At 38.2% G+C, this 19,461-nt stretch overlaps 2 protein-coding genes across 2 annotated transcripts; one reads left to right on the top strand and one right to left on the bottom strand.

Moving 5' to 3' along the window:
• The first annotated feature begins 5,848 nt into the window (after positions 1-5,848).
• Positions 5,849-14,008, top strand: LOC115744111 (asparagine synthetase [glutamine-hydrolyzing] 2). The gene is made up of 15 exons (XM_048272422.1): positions 5,849-6,032; positions 6,362-6,500; positions 7,141-7,236; positions 7,600-7,741; positions 7,962-8,057; positions 8,451-8,545; positions 9,234-9,395; positions 10,195-10,275; positions 10,368-10,589; positions 10,720-10,854; positions 11,292-11,372; positions 11,552-11,638; positions 11,867-11,974; positions 12,684-12,979; positions 13,767-14,008. Exons 1-14 carry the CDS (start codon positions 5,953-5,955, stop codon positions 12,891-12,893), a joined length of 1,734 nt encoding a protein of 577 aa, XP_048128379.1. The 5' UTR covers positions 5,849-5,952; the 3' UTR covers positions 12,894-12,979; positions 13,767-14,008.
• A 3,338-nt stretch (positions 14,009-17,346) lies between these two features.
• On the bottom strand, positions 17,347-18,132 carry LOC115744110. The gene has a single exon (XM_030679209.2). It carries the CDS (start codon positions 18,043-18,045, stop codon positions 17,410-17,412), a length of 636 nt encoding a protein of 211 aa, XP_030535069.1. The 5' UTR covers positions 18,046-18,132; the 3' UTR covers positions 17,347-17,409.
• Between the last annotated feature and the right edge of the window lie 1,329 nt (positions 18,133-19,461).

The following is a 19,461-nucleotide window of genomic DNA, read 5'->3' as shown; positions in this document are numbered from 1 at the left end:
ATGTTTGGGTGTTGGCCACGACATGTTATTCGTGACCGACTCGTCCCGCATACTATGGGCTTTCGCTCCCGGGATGCTCTTATGGGCCTTCCGGCTTTCTCAAACCCAGGCCGATTATAATGAAAAGGCTACGTGGATGAATCGAGTGAGTGTATCAACTCCCAACCCGAGCTAGCCAGTGTGCGATGTCGAGACCCTTCTCTCTTCATTGATCCGCTTGTCACCTCTCCCTTATCTTCTTTATCTCTCTAGTAACCTAAGTAAGCCAGCGTGCGATGTCGAGACCCTTCTCTCTTTGTTGCTTCTGCTTGTCACCTCTCCCTTATCTTCTTTATCTCTCGAGTAACCGTGTCGAGGTCGATTCCCATGCTCAGAAGGGTTGTCACACGAATGAAATCTTTGGCCAAGAACAAATTAACATCATATATGTGTTGTTACGGAAATTAAATGGACCCAATTGGTTCGGCCATATGATTTGTAATCACATTGGACGTTCCTTTGTCCATATATATATTTGTCTAGTGCACATTTTGTTACATTCAAATGGGCAGTCAAAAAAATAATTTCATCAGCATGGATGTCACAAACTCATTTAATAAAAACTCTCTTTTATCAATATAAACATAAATTATAGGTTAGATTATTTGCTTAGGCGCAAAATTTTTGCTTAGGTGGCATCTCGCAAGAAGGAGAGACCGATTCTTGTAATCTACGATCCTAGGCGACAAGCCCTTTTTTAAATTTTTTTTTCGGGTGGGACTAGGGGAGAAGCTTAAAAGGCAACACTTTTTAAAACACATTTTGTCATAATATATTTGTATAGATTCTAACTTGGTGTGTTTTTTTTTTTCTTTTTTGAAACAGTGTCAAAAAAAGTCATAAACCTATTAAATTGGTATAAATTTAGTCCTAAACCTTTTAATGATATCAATTTAGTCTTAAATATTTTTTGCATTGTGCCAATTTGGCCAATCCGGCCAATTTTGAGCAGAATTCGATGAAGTTGATATTTTTTTAATAACTTTTTATTTTTAATAATTTTTTTGTTTTTTTTCTTTTCTTTACTTTTTTTTTATTGAGGGCAAGGATCACGACCCTTACTTGCCGGCCACCGGCCGCTGTGCGAGGGTCGTGATGCCCTTATCAAATCTAGGCTAAGAGAGGGCCGCTAACTCTCAATTGAAAAAAAGTAAAGAAAAGAGAAATAAAAAACCAAAAAAATTATTAAAAAATAAAAAATATATATAAAAAAAGTCCACATCAGCATCGGTTGTATGATGTAGGAAGATCATCATCCACGTCAGTAATTTTTTATCAAAATTTGCCGGATGAACTCAAGTGGCACAAATATAAAAAAATTTGGGACTAAATTGTCACAATTAAAAAGTTTAGGATTGCATTGACACCGATTCAATAGATTTATAACTTTTTTGATACTTTTCATGCTTTTTTTTTGTCCACTAGTATGCTATCCATGGATTGCCACGATCTATACATCAACCAATGATAATTTTATCATAATCTTCAATTAAAGCTAAATCACACTCGAAATCCATGTACATGTACTAACTCATGTGATTAGGGGACAAACTTGTATGTGCTTTAAGCACGTGACACATGTTTAATTTTTTACACATTCAAGTATGAAAATACTTTCGACCAAACAAAAGTACGAAAGTACTAGCCGGGCTAACTTAGGGTACACATGACAACATTTCTGAAGTAGAATTTTTGTTTTATAAGTACTTCTGGAGTAGAAATCTATTTGGTAATGCAACTTCTTGAGCAAAAATCCGTTTATTTTAACAACTTCAATTTTCTACTTCTAGAGTATTTTTTTTGCTATAGAAGTAATTCTGGAGCCACTTAAAAAAAATTTCTTTCCAAACGTTGAAAAATCAACTTCTCCTTATAAATAAAAAAATCAACTTTTGATCAGAAGTTTATTTCTAGAGCAGAAGTGTTGTCATGCACACCCTTATATGTTGCATAGTGGGAGTTCTCTTGCCTCTACTTCACTTCTCTGGAGGTGCAATGCTTCACTATTTTGGCCTTCAATTTGAATTTTGCCCGCATTAAAATTCTCAAAAGAAAATACAAATGAGTGATATCAAAAGTAAATTGCCCTAAAAATCAATAATAGTTAACGAAAAAAAGAGTTACATATTGCCAAAAACCCTTCAATTGATACATCCGTGTCACATTTATCCAAATTAATTTTTATGTCACAAAAACTCCCAAACTAGTACATCTGTGCCATAGTTACCCTAAAAAAATCATAGATTTACCCAATTTAGGATACACGTGGCATGGGTGAACCAATTTGAAGTAAATGTGGTGCAGACTTACCAGTTTGAGAGTTTTAATGACACACAATAAGTTTGGGGTAGATGTGATAGGGATGCACTATTTTGGGGGTTTTTTTTTTTTATGGTCTTAGCTCTAAAAATTATCTGAAAATATATGACTAATACCATGAAATGTCTTAAACTGATATGATGTGACAAATTTATCACAAACTAATAATTGGGTCACCAAAAATTCTAAAATAGTATACCTACTAATTTTTGGGTTGCCAGAAATCTCAAATTGATACACGTATGACACATTTACCCTCTATTAGCTTCCGCCAATGTTGTCGCAAAACTGTTGAGTTGGATAAAACATGGCAATAACCGAGTTGACCTAACAAGTCCACATAGAAAATCTGGGAAACGAGAAAATCGATTCTCAGCCATATTTGAGCAAACATTCTATTGGGGGCTAATGATTGGAAGGTCATTACCCTTCTTTCGTCAAAAGCACGGGTGAACAAATAGATTTACTCTTTTGCTTGCCAGGTCAGCTTAGTTATTGGCACATGTTATTCAGCTCAATAATTTCACGGTTAAATTGTAACCGAAGTTAACGTAGGATAAATGTGTCGCGCGTGAACTGGTTTGGCATGTTTGGTGATTCACAAATTAAGCTTTGAGCTAAATTTATTACAAATATGTCATTTTTGGATTCTTCGGTATGTAATAATCATTAAATATAATTGTTACAAATAAATAAAATACTAATTTTCTTGAGGTCGGTGAAGTGCGGTATCAAAACAGAAGAGACAAGACGTCTCTTAGTCACTGCCTTTTTTTTTTTTTTTTTTTGGTCATAAGTCACTGCCTTTGATTCGTTGCTTTTCTCTGATCGACAAGACACCCCTGCGCTTTAGCCCGATGCAATGTGCGAAGTACAAGTCTCGCAACGAAAGGTCAAGAAAAGCCAGCACGACCAACTTGTCCCGTGATCTTTGGAGCTACTGCCCAAGCCTTTTCCTTTTAACTTTTTCATTTTCTCAAGTTAAAAAAGATTGGAATTGTGTTGTCCCGATAAGTAAAATTCTAATGGTACTCTTGATCGATATTAAATGAATTCGCGATTTTATTCTTTTGAAGCATAGATACAAGGATCATTAGTGATTATAAATTGATTTTTTTTTTCATTTATAGAAATGGCTTAAGAAAGAAAAAGTACGATACGCAAAGATTACGTAATCGATCCGGCGACGCCATACCGTAGTAATAAAATATCTTCATTCGTAGCATGTTTGGCTTATGACATTTGACACTGCCAAATGTTAATTTTAATGATATTCTTGACTGTATATGCAATGCACGATTATGCTTGATGTATTTACAACAATGCCACCGAACTTAGCGAACCTCGCCCAAGACTATGACAAAGAATAAAGTGGGAAAATCCGAGATGCTCATTTCCTTTTTCTTCGCCTTACCAAATTAGCAGCCGTATATGATCGCGCAAAAATTGGAAAAAATATGACAAAGAAAGATGTTAATTATGATAAACTATGTATTTTAGGAAAAGAATTCAAATTTGCTGAAAATGAGAAACATTTAATGAGAACGAGACGCACGTAGTCATGTCATTTTATGCCCTAAAGTACATAGACATATTGACTTCTATCTTTGGAAAATTAGCCGTTGGAACCAACCCTTTTTACTTTAATCAACATGTAATCCTTTTCACTCAACATACTCCCTGTTTCTCCAATTTATCAGCATTTATGAAAAATAAGGGTGCGTTTGTTTTAAATAAGAGGGTTAATACCACGAAAAAGTTTCAAAATGATGCACTTATGATAAATTCACATCAAATTATTTTTTTTATCATATAAAACCTCACATTGGTACACTTGTAATAAATTTATCCCAAACAACTTTTTTTACCACCAAAAATCTCAAATTAGTACATTTGTGATAAATTTACTTCAAATTAGTACACTTGGGCAAATTTACTTCAAACCGATACACTTGTGACAAATTTACTCTCATTTAATTTCATCGTCAAATTGTTGAGTTAGATGACACGTGGTAGTTGACAAGTATATCCTTTTACGATTTTTACTCTTTGTTTGTCATACATGTATCAATTTGAAATTTTTTGTGGTGTTAACTCAATTTAATGAAAACTAACGGAGGGTAAATTTGTCACAAGTGCACCAATTTAGGATTTTTTGTGATCAAAAAAATAATTTAGATAAATTTGTCACAAGTGTACCCGTTTGAAGTTTTACTTGATCAAAAAATAATTTAGAATAAATTCATCACTAGTGTACAAGTCTGGAGTAATCGTGGTCAAAAAAATAGTTTGGGTATGTCATAGGTATACCAATATGATTTTTTTTCGTGATATTAACCCTTATTAAGAAGAAGCAAAATGCAACTTTTTACTTTCTCTGTTGAATAGCATAAAGAGTCTAAGGGCGAAATTTAAAATTCTAAAACATTATAAAAGATCCATATACCAATTTAAGTACGAAATTGCTTCTCTTTTGTGAATGTTTCAAGCTTTCGAGTCTTACTAATCGTCAAAATGCAAGAGTTGTAAGACGTAGATTAAACGGATAAAAACTAAAAATTCAGTCTATACATATTTGAAAAAGAACTTAAAAGTAGGAATGCGAGGTAACCATGTTATGTCACTTTTGTCTAACTAAAAAGATTACTGCATATACACACACACATATATATATATGTGGTAACTATGCTTTTATTAGGAAATGCGCACTATACTAGAAAACACAAGATATATGATAATTTTCTAAAATATTTTTTTTTTCATTTTCCTATATATGAAGATCATATTAACCGATAGTATACAAAGATATTCCTCCATTGTAATCTATTGATCTCAAGAACTCAAACTCGAACGTCTTCGGTTGCATCGACGAGTTGTAGGCCAAGTGCTCGCGCAACATCGGGCCGTGTAGCAAGTTCGATTCACATCATCAAGGTAGCCTATTTCTTTTTTATCTTTTTCTTTGTCGATCTCATGGATTCAATACGATTAACCACATCTCATGTTTGACATTAGCTTTTGTTTATATATGAACATATGCTTGATTTTACTTTCTTATAATCGCTTCGAGCAACGCCCGATACAAATTTGAAATATCCATAACACGAACGTCACGAGCGAAAGCTCTACGAAAACTCACGAAGCTATAATCCCGGGCGATTCGAGCCGACTCGAAGTCCATTCATCCGGGCTCGTCATGGGTGCTTGTCCCTCGAGGTCACAGGCGGCTTTTGACCCGCGATGCTTCGAAGCCATTGGTCAGAGGAACGAGGTGCACCGAAGCACGAGAAGCACGGGATGATTGCTCGCTGATCCATAATACGACTATTGCACACATGTCCGAATCTTAAACAAGGGTCTGCTCGACTGGGATTCAGCAAACCCTAGTAATAATCAAAGTAAAAGAGATTGGGAATCTTTGAAAAGTTGTCGGAATCTAACGGCCCTGATCGAATTTTTTATATATATATAAGAAAGAAAAGCCAAGCCCATCCAACTCAGCAGCCTCCGTCGCCACCTCCCGTCTTCTTCTTCGTCCCTCTTCCACTGCAATCGATTGAGAGAGAGAGAGAGAGAGAGAGAGAGAGAGACGCCATGTGTGGAATACTCGCCGTCTTCGGTTGCATCGACACCTCGCAAGCCAAGCGCTCGCGTATCATCGAGTTGTCTCGGAGGTTCGTTTCGCTTCATCGATGCGCCGCCATTCTCACTCTTCTTCTCCCTCCTCTGTCTCGTGGATTCAATGCGATCGAATTCGTCTCGCTTTTGGCATGAGCTCTGTTTTTGCTGCTTTATCCGATGTGCGTCTTCGTTGAATCATGGACTCGTGTGTATCTGTCCATTTACCTTAGCATTTCTAAGTGGTCTCCGCTGAAGCATGATTGATAACATCCCCTTCTTTTGCGTGGAGATAGTTTATTCCTTTTTCAGGTTGGAATCTCTGCATTGTGAGTAGAAGTTTTTGACTAATTGGCTCGTTTGTTTGGGTTGAAATGGCATGTAGGCTGCGGCATAGAGGTCCTGATTGGAGTGGATTGCACTGTCATGGGGATTGCTACCTTGCGCATCAGCGATTGGCAATCATGGATCCCACTTCAGGAGATCAGCCCCTTTACAACGAGGACAAGACTGTTGTTGTGACGGTACTGTTTAGTTTATGGGATGCTCGTTTGTATCTAGTGAATCGGCTGAGGAGGAATGTTCATTAGGTTACTAGCATTAGAATGGAAGCAAATGCATTTGAATTGTTCTTCGAAAAGATAGAACCGCCTGAACAAGTTTCAAGGTATAATCTGTTGAGGATAATATTTGGTGGTGCTTTCGGTGAAAGTTACCGTTGAAATTCTCCTTTTAATCTAATACGACTCAATGTACAATCTCTGTTTGCCATGCTGTCTACTCTTTACTCTTGTTCCAATGGTGCCAAGGAAGTTTTTGCAGATGGCTGATAATGAACGTGGGATGTTTGTTCTTAATCTCCTGCTTTTTCTATACATAATTTGTATTTCTAAATTTAGCTTCATGCCTAGAATCGGTTCGATGTCGCTCTTCATCAAGTATACTGAGCATTTGGTTCCTTATCTTTATTGAACTTGACCAACAAGTTTTTATCTATGCGTGTATCCATTTTAACATCGTGCTGTTGCTCCTATTTTTTCTGGTTCATAGAACATCTTCCAAGAGGGAGTTCATATTCATTGATGAATCTTCTTCTGTTTAACGTTTGTTGTGCTGAATCACATTAGAACTGTACAGATGATTGACAGACGGATAATATTTCAGGTTAATGGGGAGATCTACAACCATAAATCATTGAGAGAAAAGCTGAAGAATCATCAGTTCCACACTGGAAGTGACTGCGAAGTCATTGCTCATCTGGTAAGTGACTGAGGACTTCCTTGGTAATTATAGTGGTTTTGATTCTTTAAGGAGGACCAACATATTGTACCATATTCTATGTTACAATTGCTCAAATGGCTTTTTGAAATAGATGTGTGCCCAGCCATCAGGTTTGTCCACTTGATTTTTCTTTGTATGTTGAACATAGTTAATCTGGATTTGAAATTTCTTGGAATCTTATTCTAAATGCGTGTACTCGGTCGATTCTTCTGGATACTTTAACTCTCTAATGGTGTATGAAGGACAAAATTGATCTGTTTTGCAGCCAGATTTTCCTTTTGGCTTTTCTGTAGACTGTTTAATGAGTTGAATATGAATATTTCCTTCTTCCTCCTTTTGTAGTATGAAGAATATGGAGAAGAGTTTGTGGATATGTTGGATGGCATGTTCTCCTTTGTACTTCTTGACACGCGTGACAAAAGCTTTATCGCAGCTCGGGATGCCGTTGGGATAACACCACTTTACATGGGCTGGGGACTTGATGGTACGTGCTTTGACTGGGATGTACATGCTTTAACCGGAACTAAAAGATGACCATGATATAATGGGATAATTTCCTTCTAGGTATTAAAGATTCAAAGAACTTTTGGAATGTATTAGCAAATTCTTTGCTAATGCTTCAATTTCATGTGTTTCTAGCTTTTGGCTTTTCTGGACAAGTACCAGTGATTTCTAGAATAATTATGTTTTAAGCATCTTTGCAGGATCAATCTGGTTTGCCTCAGAAATGAAAGCCCTGAGTGACGATTGTGAAAGATTTGTGTCTTTCCCTCCAGGCCACATATACTCTAGCAAACAAGGTTCAGGTCGTATATTACTTTTCTTGTTGGTTAGGTTTATCCGATATCAGGGGTCCCTGTAAATTGTTTTATTTCTCTGTAGTGGATATATTCCAGTGGCATAAATATGAAAAGCCTCCATAGATTGAGTTTCTGAATGGAATGGAAATGTTATTTTATGGTTGGTTATCAAGTTTCTTGCCATTTTTAACTCATCTAGATGAGGTGAGTAATTAAATATCAAGCCTTGAGCTGGTTTTAATATGCAAAGACGCATTTGTGAAACTAATCTTTGAAAAGGAATAAATTTGACCTTCTGTATGAGTCTTGTACTTTCTAAATTACTCTTTTTGAGGTATTATTAATGTTTTTATTGCAATTTTTACTGTCCAAGCTAAAGTGGCCATTTTGCAGGTGGTCTTAGAAGGTGGTATAACCCTCCATGGTATACGCAGCAAATACCTTCCGGTTCCTACGATCCCCTTGTTCTCCGTGCAGCTTTTGAGAAGGTACTTTTGGATTTCTTCATCTAGTATTCCTGATTATAAAGGAAAACATTCCCAAAGTTCTTTTCCTGTTGATGCTTTATAGCTCAAAGGAACTTTCTCTACAAAGTAGTCTTATTTAGTTTTTGGCCATAGTTGTGCGTTCTTACGGTTTTGGGGCATCAATTGTTGAACGTTCCAGTTGTACATCGCCTATAGCTGATGCTGGGGTAGTGACATATGGCAGTAAAAGCACACGAACTATTTCTGATGCCTATTGCCACATACTTCTCGTGTATCTCACTATCTATGACTCTGGATAATCATTCCATTACATTGCCCAGGGTTTTGTTCTTAAAATTCAGTGGAACTTGTAAGCATGTTTCCTCTCTGTTTCTCAATGCAAATTATAAGAAGTTATTATGAAGTCGGTTACATAATATGGTGTTGTAGTGGTGCTTGTCACGTGTATGCGGGGTTCATATTGTAATCCTGTTGTGTAAAGAGGAGCAATGTCCTGGTTTTTCACTAATCTCAATAAAGAATATACAATTTTTCATTTTGTTAATTATCCAGAACTTTTTCAAGTGGGTTATATCGAGAGTTTGTGGAGAATCTTTTGAATGATTCCCAAACCTTTCTACTTTTGGATCATCGAGTAATTTCTAAATTGTTTAATTTCTCAAGCGGTTTTTCTCCTCATCTTATTCAGGCTGTCATCAAGAGACTAATGACTGATGTACCGTTTGGTGTACTTCTGTCTGGAGGTCTGGACTCATCTTTGGTTGCTTCTGTAGCTTCTCGCTATTTGGCAGACTCTGAAGCTGCTTGTCAATGGGGCTCACAGTTGCACACCTTTTGCATTGGTTTGAAGGTGTTCCCATGACATTTTTTTTAACCTTATGCTTAATAATTTGCTTAACTGTTCCCATTGCTGGTAAAGTTTTTGAGTAAAGTGCCATTTTGGGGAAATTCAACTGGGTTTTATTGTGATATGCTTTCCTTAGCAGATATTCATATATTGGCCGCTAATAGCTATGCTATAAATACTTACTGATATTGATGATAAAAGGTTACTGCTGAAAACATTGGTCTATGGAGTACAAAATGTTGTAAATTGTTGGGAAATGTTCTCTTGTAATAGATAATTATCATACATTATACCTGATAGACAGATACTTGTCTAGAGAAAAGGGACAGTGGCTCCATTATATAAGACTGATAATCTTTTCCCTTAAGGTGGGACTCAAATGTCTTGAGGCAAAAGAATCACATTATCACAATTACAGACATTGTCATATAGAGCAGTTACATTTGGCTTAGCCATTAAGATTGAAAAAATATGGTCAATATAAGTTGTTGACTGTTACTTGGAACGCAATATTAAAGAGAAGGGTTTTCACCGCGTTGTTAAGCTGGCTTCGTCAGGAATTTGCTGGATTGAAGGATATCTCTTGGGCTTATACATTAATGTTTGCCAACTGTAATGGTTTGGGACCTTCATATCTTTGGATATGATTTGTTAATCTGTTATAGTCAACTGACGGGTGGAGAACTGTTGATTTCTGTCGTTTGTGCAACATATATGAGTCATGATTCTGCTGTTGATGTCAGTGACTGGAATCTTTATTATGATCTATTTTGTTCTGATTCTTCTTTAAACTGTTGGCCAGGGTTCTCCTGATCTAAAAGCTGCAAGAGAGGTAGCAGATTATCTTGGAACTCGCCACCATGAATTTCACTTCACCGTTCAGGTTTATTTTTCTTTCTAGCTAGGAGAAAATGCATATTCGATTATAATTTTTGTGATCAATGCTTATTGTTAGTTTCTTTTTCCTCAAACCAGGAAGGCATAGATGCACTTGAGGAAGTTATATATCATATCGAAACATATGACGTGACTACCATTAGGGCGAGCACTCCGATGTTCCTGATGTCTCGAAAAATTAAATCATTGGGAGTGAAGATGGTGATTTCAGGGGAAGGTTCAGATGAAATATTTGGAGGGTACTTATATTTCCACAAGGCACCTAACAAGAAGGAGTTGCACGAAGAAACTTGCAGAAAGGTATTTTAATTGTCCGAGGGATATTTGCATATCCTTCCTGTACGGCTAACTTGAGTGGGGATATGATAGCTCTCTTGCGCTGAGTTCCACTGATAACATAGTCCTTGTTCACTTGTTTTGTTTTGAACAGATCAAAGCTCTTCATCTTTATGACTGCTTGAGGGCAAACAAATCAACTTCAGCATGGGGAGTTGAGGCTCGGGTGCCATTTCTGGATAAAGAGTTCTTAAACACAGCAATGGGTATAGATCCTGAATGGAAAATGGTGGGTTACTTCGACTCTGTTGTTGAACTTTCCACATATTATTAGATAAAGCCTGGAACTTATCTATGATTGGAATAAAAAGGAAATTTAGTGGTTGGCTGCATAGTTAGTTTGTGGCAACTGCAATTTTGTGTCATGATCAGTTTCTCGGATTAAGAGATTTTGAGTATAGCAAATTTCTTCTCTTCTTTCCACGTATTCTCCTTTTTTGTTGCCATCTCTCTCTCTCTCTCTCTCTCCCTCTCTCCCTTCCATTTTAAGTGCGCGATAGAGAGCATCAAATGCTATTCAGAACTTGCCTAATATGTTGTCTGGTCTTTTGGCATAAATGTTGGAGGCTTGGAGATGGTTGTTAATCTATTAGAATCAATGCTGGGGTCTGTTTTCTGAAGGTTTTGTGTCTAACCTGATGTCTTTACTAATCCTGCTGAATGCAGGTGAGACCTGATCTTGGGAGGATTGAGAAGTGGATCCTACGGAATGCATTTGATGATGATCAGAAGCCTTATCTACCAAAAGTATAAAGCTCTCTCTTTGTTTTAACTGCTGACCTGTCACCTAGCATACTATCATTTAACCCACATGCTTAGACATCTACATATATCTGGATATTTATATGAAGGATACATTATCTCAAATATCAGTTTCGATAGAGATTGTTGTCAATCCATATTCACGTGGTTTGTTTTGGTTCCAGCATATACTGTACAGGCAGAAGGAACAGTTTAGTGATGGAGTGGGTTACAGTTGGATTGATGGCTTGAAGGACCACGCTAACAAGCAAGTATGACGTCATATAAGCTTCTTCTAGTTACAAATTCTCTCCTAGTTGCTTTTGTAAAGTACGACGAATATGGGTTTTAGATTGTATACTAGTGGCGTTGAAGTGGCCAGTAGTATAAATGCAATATATGTCGATTTTATTGGTTTGAATGGCTCTATTCCTTGAATCTGAGAGAACACAGGGTATGCTTATTTCTCACAAATATATGATCTAATCATCCTGTGCCAGGTTACTGATGCAATGTTAATGAATGCAAGCTTTGTATACCCGGAAAACATTCCTACAACCAAAGAGGCATATTACTATAGAGCTATCTTTGAAAAGTTCTTTCCTAAGGTGAGTTTAGTGCTTTCTTCACCAGTGGCTGTTGTGTTAATTGGACTCTCTCTCTCTCTCTCTGAGCGCGGGCCATCTGGTCTGGAACTAATGGTGATTATGTCTATGAGGTTTATGGGGTCCCCTCACCACTATCAATTTATTTGGGTTTTTTAAATATTTCCAGTCACCGCATGTTATGCAATTGTATAGGGTTGTGGAAGCAAAATGGAAATCACCATAGCTTCTCCCTGAATGAGATATGATTTAATTAGGATAATTCGAACTCCTCGCACATAACTTATCATGGAACGAGATGTGATATAATTAGCCTTAAAATTGTCCTCTATATGGATTTCTCCTACTCTTGTATTCCAGTGCGCATGGATCTGGATTTAAGTGACTAGAGAAGCCAGATATTCACTCCGAAGCTTTCTCTTCTGAACCTAACTTTTGCATCCATGGAAATTAACAAATTGTGATGATGAATCCATATATCCATTTTTCAGTCAATGACTACATAATATGAAGGTAGCCAATTCTGTCATTGATAATTCTCTTTTCTACAATAACAGTCATTAGGACCAAAATTATAGTCAATGCTAATCAGGGGGTTGGAATTTCCTTTTAGCAAGTTGGAAGCGTTAAAAAGTGGATCACGTTTTCAATTTATTGCTTTCTTTACTCTGCTTATTCCATAGATCGACTGATTATCTCTGCTTCTGAGCAGAATGCTGCAAGATCTACCGTTCCTGGCGGTCCTAGTGTGGCTTGCAGTACTGCAAAAGCAGTTGAGTGGGACGCAGCATGGTCAAAGAATCTTGATCCATCTGGTCGCGCTGCCCTTGGTGTCCATGAAGCTGCATACGAGGAAGCAGCAGAATCTAAGAATAACTGCACAGCTAATGGTCCCTCTCACAAACTAGAGAAGTCCTTGTAGAGAAGACTACTACAGTTGCTTGATTGGGACTTGGCACATTTGGAATTCTTGGAGGATTTACAATCATAACTGACAACAACGAAAAGGTATGACGGGGTTGAATTCAATACAAGCAGTAACTTGCAATGATGGGGGCATATCTAAGATCTGGAAACAACTAACAAGATCTAGAATGGATGAAAATGAAGCATTAATGTTCATTGATATGTAGGTTATTTTCTTTTTCATGTTGATGTATTTATCCTACTTAGTTAATGGAAAACCTTGGGCTATTGCTCTAATTTGCTTTCTATGGAAGCCTAAGGAGCTGTTTTAAACCATAATTAATTAGAACTTATCTCTATGCTATGTGCCTTTTGATTTTGTGTGTGTGCGTGTGTTTCATCATGCTTAATCATAGGGATATAGTTGTTCTGGTTTCTCGTGCTAACTGGTTGATTCCCAAGCTTAAACCTCTAGAACTTGCTTTGTCTTTCAATCTTTGACAATTGTCTTTAGGTTGAGTGTAAATGTATTTGTGGTCACTAAGACAAGGGAGAATAGTTGCCTCGATATAGCAAGAGTGATGGTAATATTGCATGTGTTGTAGTGTACCATCCAACTTGCCTAAATTCCATTCGTAGCTCATTTAGATTGTAGAATCATGCATTTTAGATGCTTTTTAAGTTGTTGGACTTGAGCCAAACCATGCTAGAAATTTATTCGATTTGGATGGAATGATGCGTCGTGGTTAAATCATGAAATGAATTGAATGGATAAACGATTTGAACCCTTTGGTGTGAATCATGGATCATCAGATTTTTAGAATGGTTTCTCTCTGCTGTCTGTGGCTGTTGATGTGGTCTGATGAGTGTTTATTCCGATCTTCTCCAGATTCAGTAGCGAGGGGAGGCATATGTGGTCACATCTCGGAATTCCTTTTTATTTATCGTAACAGAGAGTTGCTTGTATATGTGGATGCAGTAGCTTTGTGCTCTTTCTTGTTTTTTTCCTGGTTTAGCTGCTCGGTTTCATAGTCTCCTTGATTATGTTCTGGTAGGGTTGGCAGAATTTGCTGAAGGTTCTAGTGGAATGAATGGAGTTACGTCCTATTTTTCATCTTGCTTCATTGTTCATGCTCTCGTATACTACATCACATCGAATTTTTCCTTAGTAAGCACTTGTTAGAAAGGATGCAGAGGCGGTCATTTTCGTGTTCGAGATATAAACGACGGAATTCTAGAGCATGGTGATAGAGTCGTTTTCTGTATATTACGTCGGGTAGGTGGATTCCAAAAGGGTAAAAATCCATTGGCAACATTTCAGCAAAAGTAAGATTGTGCTGATAGATATTTGTAGATTTTTCTTACCTTGAGGGCAGGGGAATCTCTCTCTAGCTGAGATAGCACAACACAATCGATCAGGTTTGTCCGAGGTTCGACGATCTTGGTCGAATTGACTGTCTGATAATCGACCTTAACTATCGAAATCACGAACATTTGTAAAACGCGAATGCCGTGGACTTAGGATTCTTGTGTTTTCTACTGAAGAAAACCCCGATATGTATGACAGAAGATTGCCATCGTATGTATGTATGTATAATTTCACGAGTAATTAACCAAAGTACTTCGACCAGAAAAAAAAAAAAAAAAAAACCGAAGGGCTAAGAGATTTGCCAAACTTGACAGAGCAATTGCAAAATATCTATGTTGTTGGAACTTACATTGAAGAATAAAAATCGACAAAATGGAAAAAAAAAAATACTAAAATCAATAAATTTGATGATAATTTGTTCAACCAAGGGGACCACCTAAAAGGCCACGACAGCAGCCGCTGATGCAACAAATACATCGCAATCTTCGCGACTGCACAAGCTGAGGCCAGAGTCATCGCACCCACACTCCCCGTCTTCTTCAGCCTCGCCTCTCTTGTTCTCTCCCTCCTGCCCACGTCCACCATGTCTGCGATCCTCAACCTCGTCGCGATCCTCACTGACGGAGGCTTCACACCCTCAGAAACACGTCCTCTCGACGACAAACCCATTCTCACCCATGTCTCCATCTCCATGCCTGGAGACTCCGAGACGGTTCTCCACGGAATCTCCGCTCTGCTCATGACTTTGGATCGGCGTCCGATGGGACCGAGGGTGGAGGCTTTGCCTTGCATCCGAAGCTCGAAGACGATGCTCTCATGCCTCAGGGCTTTCATGGAGTCATCATTCCCGGTGCATTCCAGAGAGAGGGACTCGTTCCAATGCAAGCCGGAGGTTGATGGCGATAGAAGCTCCTGTGTGTTCAATTGGATCTTCTAATTGGGGTTAAAATACATTTCAAGTGCCAAAATTTGTGTATAACGTTCACTTTGGTACCAAAACTTTCAAAATGATCATTTAAGTATCAAATTTTTTGAAAAATGCTTACTTCAGTGTCAACTCCGGTTTGAGTTGACGTGGCTCGCCTGAAATCTGACGTGGATTGCCGGAGTTGGCATTGAAGTGAACTTTTTTCAAAAAATTTGATACTTTAGTGATTGTTTTAAAGTTTTGGCATTGAATGATCGTTTTTCAAAAAAATTGGCACTTAAGTGATCATTTTAAAAGTTTTGGCAATAAAGTGAGTACCGTACACAAGTTTTAACACTTGTAGTGTACTTAAGCCTCCCAAGAGTCCACATAAAATAGATCTAAAAAGGAATATTGGGGGTGACAACACCCAATTTAATAAGTGATTTTCTTGACACATTAGATTTTGATACTGCTTCTTGTGGACAATTTGCGCCTAATGTCTGTGTTGTTGCTTTATGAGGAAGGAGTTCTTACCCATGAAAGCACTTTGAGAGAGAATTTCCCCCACCAAGATCTTACTTTCACTATTATAATAATGAGGACAGTGCATGAATTGCATGTTGGGAAATCGCAGGAGATCTTGTGGGAAGGACTATAGTTTAGTAAAATGAACCCTTCTTGATCTTGAAGGGCTAGACTTAAAAAGTGACCTTATCATTTGGTCGGTTAAGACGCTCGGGATTAGATGCTGATTTTTCTTTTTACTTTTTTTTTTCTTTTTTCAGTTTGTTTGTTTCCTTAGTCAAGTGGTTGGAGCATACCAATGCATAGACTCCTCTTTGACTTGGGTGGGAAATGAAAGGGGTGAGCATCATTCCAGAGTGGAATCCGAAATCGAAACCCGTCCGATTTTAGGGTCCAAGATATGTAAGATAGGTTCCAAGTTTCGAAAATTGAAAAACCCGTTCAAATTAGTAGGTTCAAGATTCCAAATATGTGGAGCCCGTAACCCGGAACATGGAATCAGTAACAAGTTTTTTGCATTTTCTTGGCATATGTTTTTGCATGATCATGCGGTATTTCAAGGTGTTTGATGATAAGTGTGCAATTTGGGATCATTAGTTTTAGCTTTTATTTCCGACAATATTTTTTTATTGAGACTTTTACTTTGTTAATATTTCATATTTATTCGAGTCTAAATAGAAGTTGTGGTCAATTGATTGTAACGGCAAGTGGCGCTTATTAAATGTGATGATTCATTTCAATCATTAAACTAAAAATATAGACCAACCTGGAACCCGTGACATGGTAGGTTTCGGGTTCCAAGATATGCATGGTAAGCTTTAGATTCCAAAAAATGTAGGGTAAGTTTTAGATTAAAAAAAAAAATGAGGAACCTGCTGTGACCAGTAAGTTTCGGATTCTAGATGAAACCTATACGGAACTTGGAATTAGATGAAACATCTACCGAATCTGGAACCGCTCACTCCTAGAAAATGAGTCAAGTGATCAAAAAGAGGATTTTTGGGCTGTGCCAAATTGAGAGATTTTAGGGATCTATGATGCACAAAGCCATTTACCTCAATTCCTATTCTGGTACGACAAAGCAAGTGTTGTTCGAGTCAATTTTTGCGAACCTCAATTGATCCACCTCTTCAAATGATCAATCATTCATATTAATTGCTCAAGTTTCGATGAACACATTTGAAGTTCGCCTAGACTAGCCGAAGCTTCACAATAATGTTCCTTTTATCCGGGATTTCAAGAGAAGCTCTTGAATGCTAAACAAGTTCTGAAGTTCTGCTTTGCTGTGATTGATATGGAGAACTATAAAAAGGTCCTAAACCTATTATAATTATGCCAACTCAATCCTAAACTTTTTTAAGCACTTAGGAGTTATGTATTTTCTATTGAAGAAAACCCTGGTATATATGACAGAAAGATTCTACTACTCAAAACTTGATTGCCCAGAGGTTTCTTCATGTCGAAGCTAGGGAGAAGGAAAAACATCACATAGTCTAAAACCTTGAAGAGTTGGTTGAGTGATTCGAGTGTAGATGGAATAAATTTGATTATTCGACTCGATTGATTAAGTTGTGAAAAATAATTTGATGAACTTACTTTGAAAGGAACTCATTAAAGAATATCTATATGGTTTAGAACTTCACATTAAAGAATAAAACGGACAAAATGGGAAGAAAAAAGCACTAAAATCAATAAATTTGATGATAATTGTCCAACCAAGGGAACCACCTAAAAGGCCTCGACAGACGCCGCTAATGCAACAAATACATCATAATCTTCGCGACTGCACAAGCTAAGGCCACAGTCATCGCATCCACACTCCCCCGTCTTCTTCAATCTCGCCTCTCTCGTTCTCTCCCTCCTGCCCACGGCCACCATGTCTGCGATCCTCAACCTCATCGCGATCCTCACCGACGGAGGCTTCACATCCTCGGAAACACGTCCTCTTGACGACGAGCCCATCCTCACCCATGTCTCCATCTCCATGCCTGGAGACTCCAAGACGGTTTTCCATGGAATCTCCGCTCTGCCCACGACTCTGGATCGGCGTCCGATGGGACCGAGGATGGAGGCTTTGCTCCGTGCCCGAAGCTCGAAGACGACGCTCTCTTGCCTCAGGGCTTTCGCAGAGTCCTCGTTCCCGGTGCATTCCAGAGAGAAGGACTCGTTCCAATGCAAGCCGGAGCTCGATGGTGATGGAAGCTCTCGCGTGTTCAGTCGAATCTTTTGGTTGGTGCTCCCCGCAGAGAGATAGAGCCTGAGGAAGACTGTGTCGGTGGGCTGGACGAGGTCCATGTTCTTGGCCTCTGTGATTCTGATTTCGCAGCTGAAAGAAGAAGAAGAAGAAGGTCTGGAAGCACCCATTTCTCAGAGCAAGAGTGATTTTTTCGTGTGCGTTTGAGAGAGAGAGAGTTGAAGTTGTGGGAAAGAGAGGGAGTTCTTGCAGGGTTTATATAAAGCCGTGGTAGAAAGTGGATCATACTTTAATTTTTTTAGCTCCATGACTGAGAACCCATTTAGACAAAGGAGTATTAAATGGTCCGATCTCCTCAAACGGAGTAATATATTCCCCAGAATCGAAATCCGAGATCCAGCATAAGATTGCATGAATCTTACAGTGCCTAGCCCACCCATGAATGATTAATTCTTTATCTACTAACCTAAGCGATGTAGTTAAGACATGGCAGGCAATTCGTGTCTACATACTGCAATCGTATCGTATCAAATTTTGAGTCTGACTAGATAACGATATGTTCATTAATCGCGTCATATCTTTTGTAGGAAAAAATTATCCAAAAAGTTCTAAACCTATTATACTTTGATCAATTTAGTCCTAAACCTTTTAATTTGCCCATTTAGTAAAATCTTTTCACCTTTGGCCAATTAAGTCCATCCGTCCAATTTCGTCTGGAACTCGCCAACGCGGACGCTAGCCATTTTACATGGCAAGGCCAGCACTAACGTAGACGATTTTAATAATATTTTAATATTTTTTGAAATTTTTATGAATTTTTTCCTTTGTTTTTTTTTTCTATTTTTTCTCGGTCTCTCCAGCCGCTCTAGCCCTCGCTAGCCATTGGAGGGGGCCACATCGCCTTGCTGATCGCGGGCAAGGCCACCGCGGCAGCAGGCAAGGCCGCCCTCGCCTAGACCATCGCGACTACCGGCAAGACTGCGATGGTCTAGGCGAGGTAGCCTTTGCGGGCGAGGCCAAGTGAGGCATTGTGGCCCTCATTCACGGTTAGCGAGGGCCCGAAGACCCTCGCCTAGTGTCTAGTGAGGGCCTGGAGACCCTACCCTGGCTAGTAAAGAAAAAGTAAGAAAAAAAAGAGAAGAAAAAGGAAAAAGAGGAAAAAAAAATCAAAACAAATCATAAAAATATAAAATATTATTAAATGTCGTCCACGTCGGTGTCGGCGGTGGTACATAGGAAGGCCGACGTCTATGTTAGTAATTTCCGGCTAAAATTGACTGAATAAACTTAATTGGCCAACAATGAAAATATTTATGATTGAATTGGCAAAAGTGGAAATAGATTTAGGATTTTTTGGGCAATTTTTTCACTTTTGCAGTCCAGACACGATACAACATGTTTAAGATAGGAACTCTTATATGTAAAGGTGTACAAGTGCTTTGAACTTTTTACTTTTTGTGGCCTAGAAACAATATAACTCCTCCAAGGAAACAATTAAAGGAGGGATGGCCTCCCAAGAGTCAGCATAAAATAGATGTAAAAGGGAAGATTGGGGGTAACAACACCCAATTTAATAAGTGATTTCT

This window comes from Rhodamnia argentea, chromosome 11 (assembly GCF_020921035.1).
Source record: "Rhodamnia argentea isolate NSW1041297 chromosome 11, ASM2092103v1, whole genome shotgun sequence".
In the NCBI taxonomy this organism is placed as follows: domain Eukaryota; kingdom Viridiplantae; phylum Streptophyta; class Magnoliopsida; order Myrtales; family Myrtaceae; genus Rhodamnia; species Rhodamnia argentea.
The sequence above is the reverse complement of the archived record's forward strand: the minus strand, read 5'-3'. Positions and strand labels throughout refer to the sequence as shown.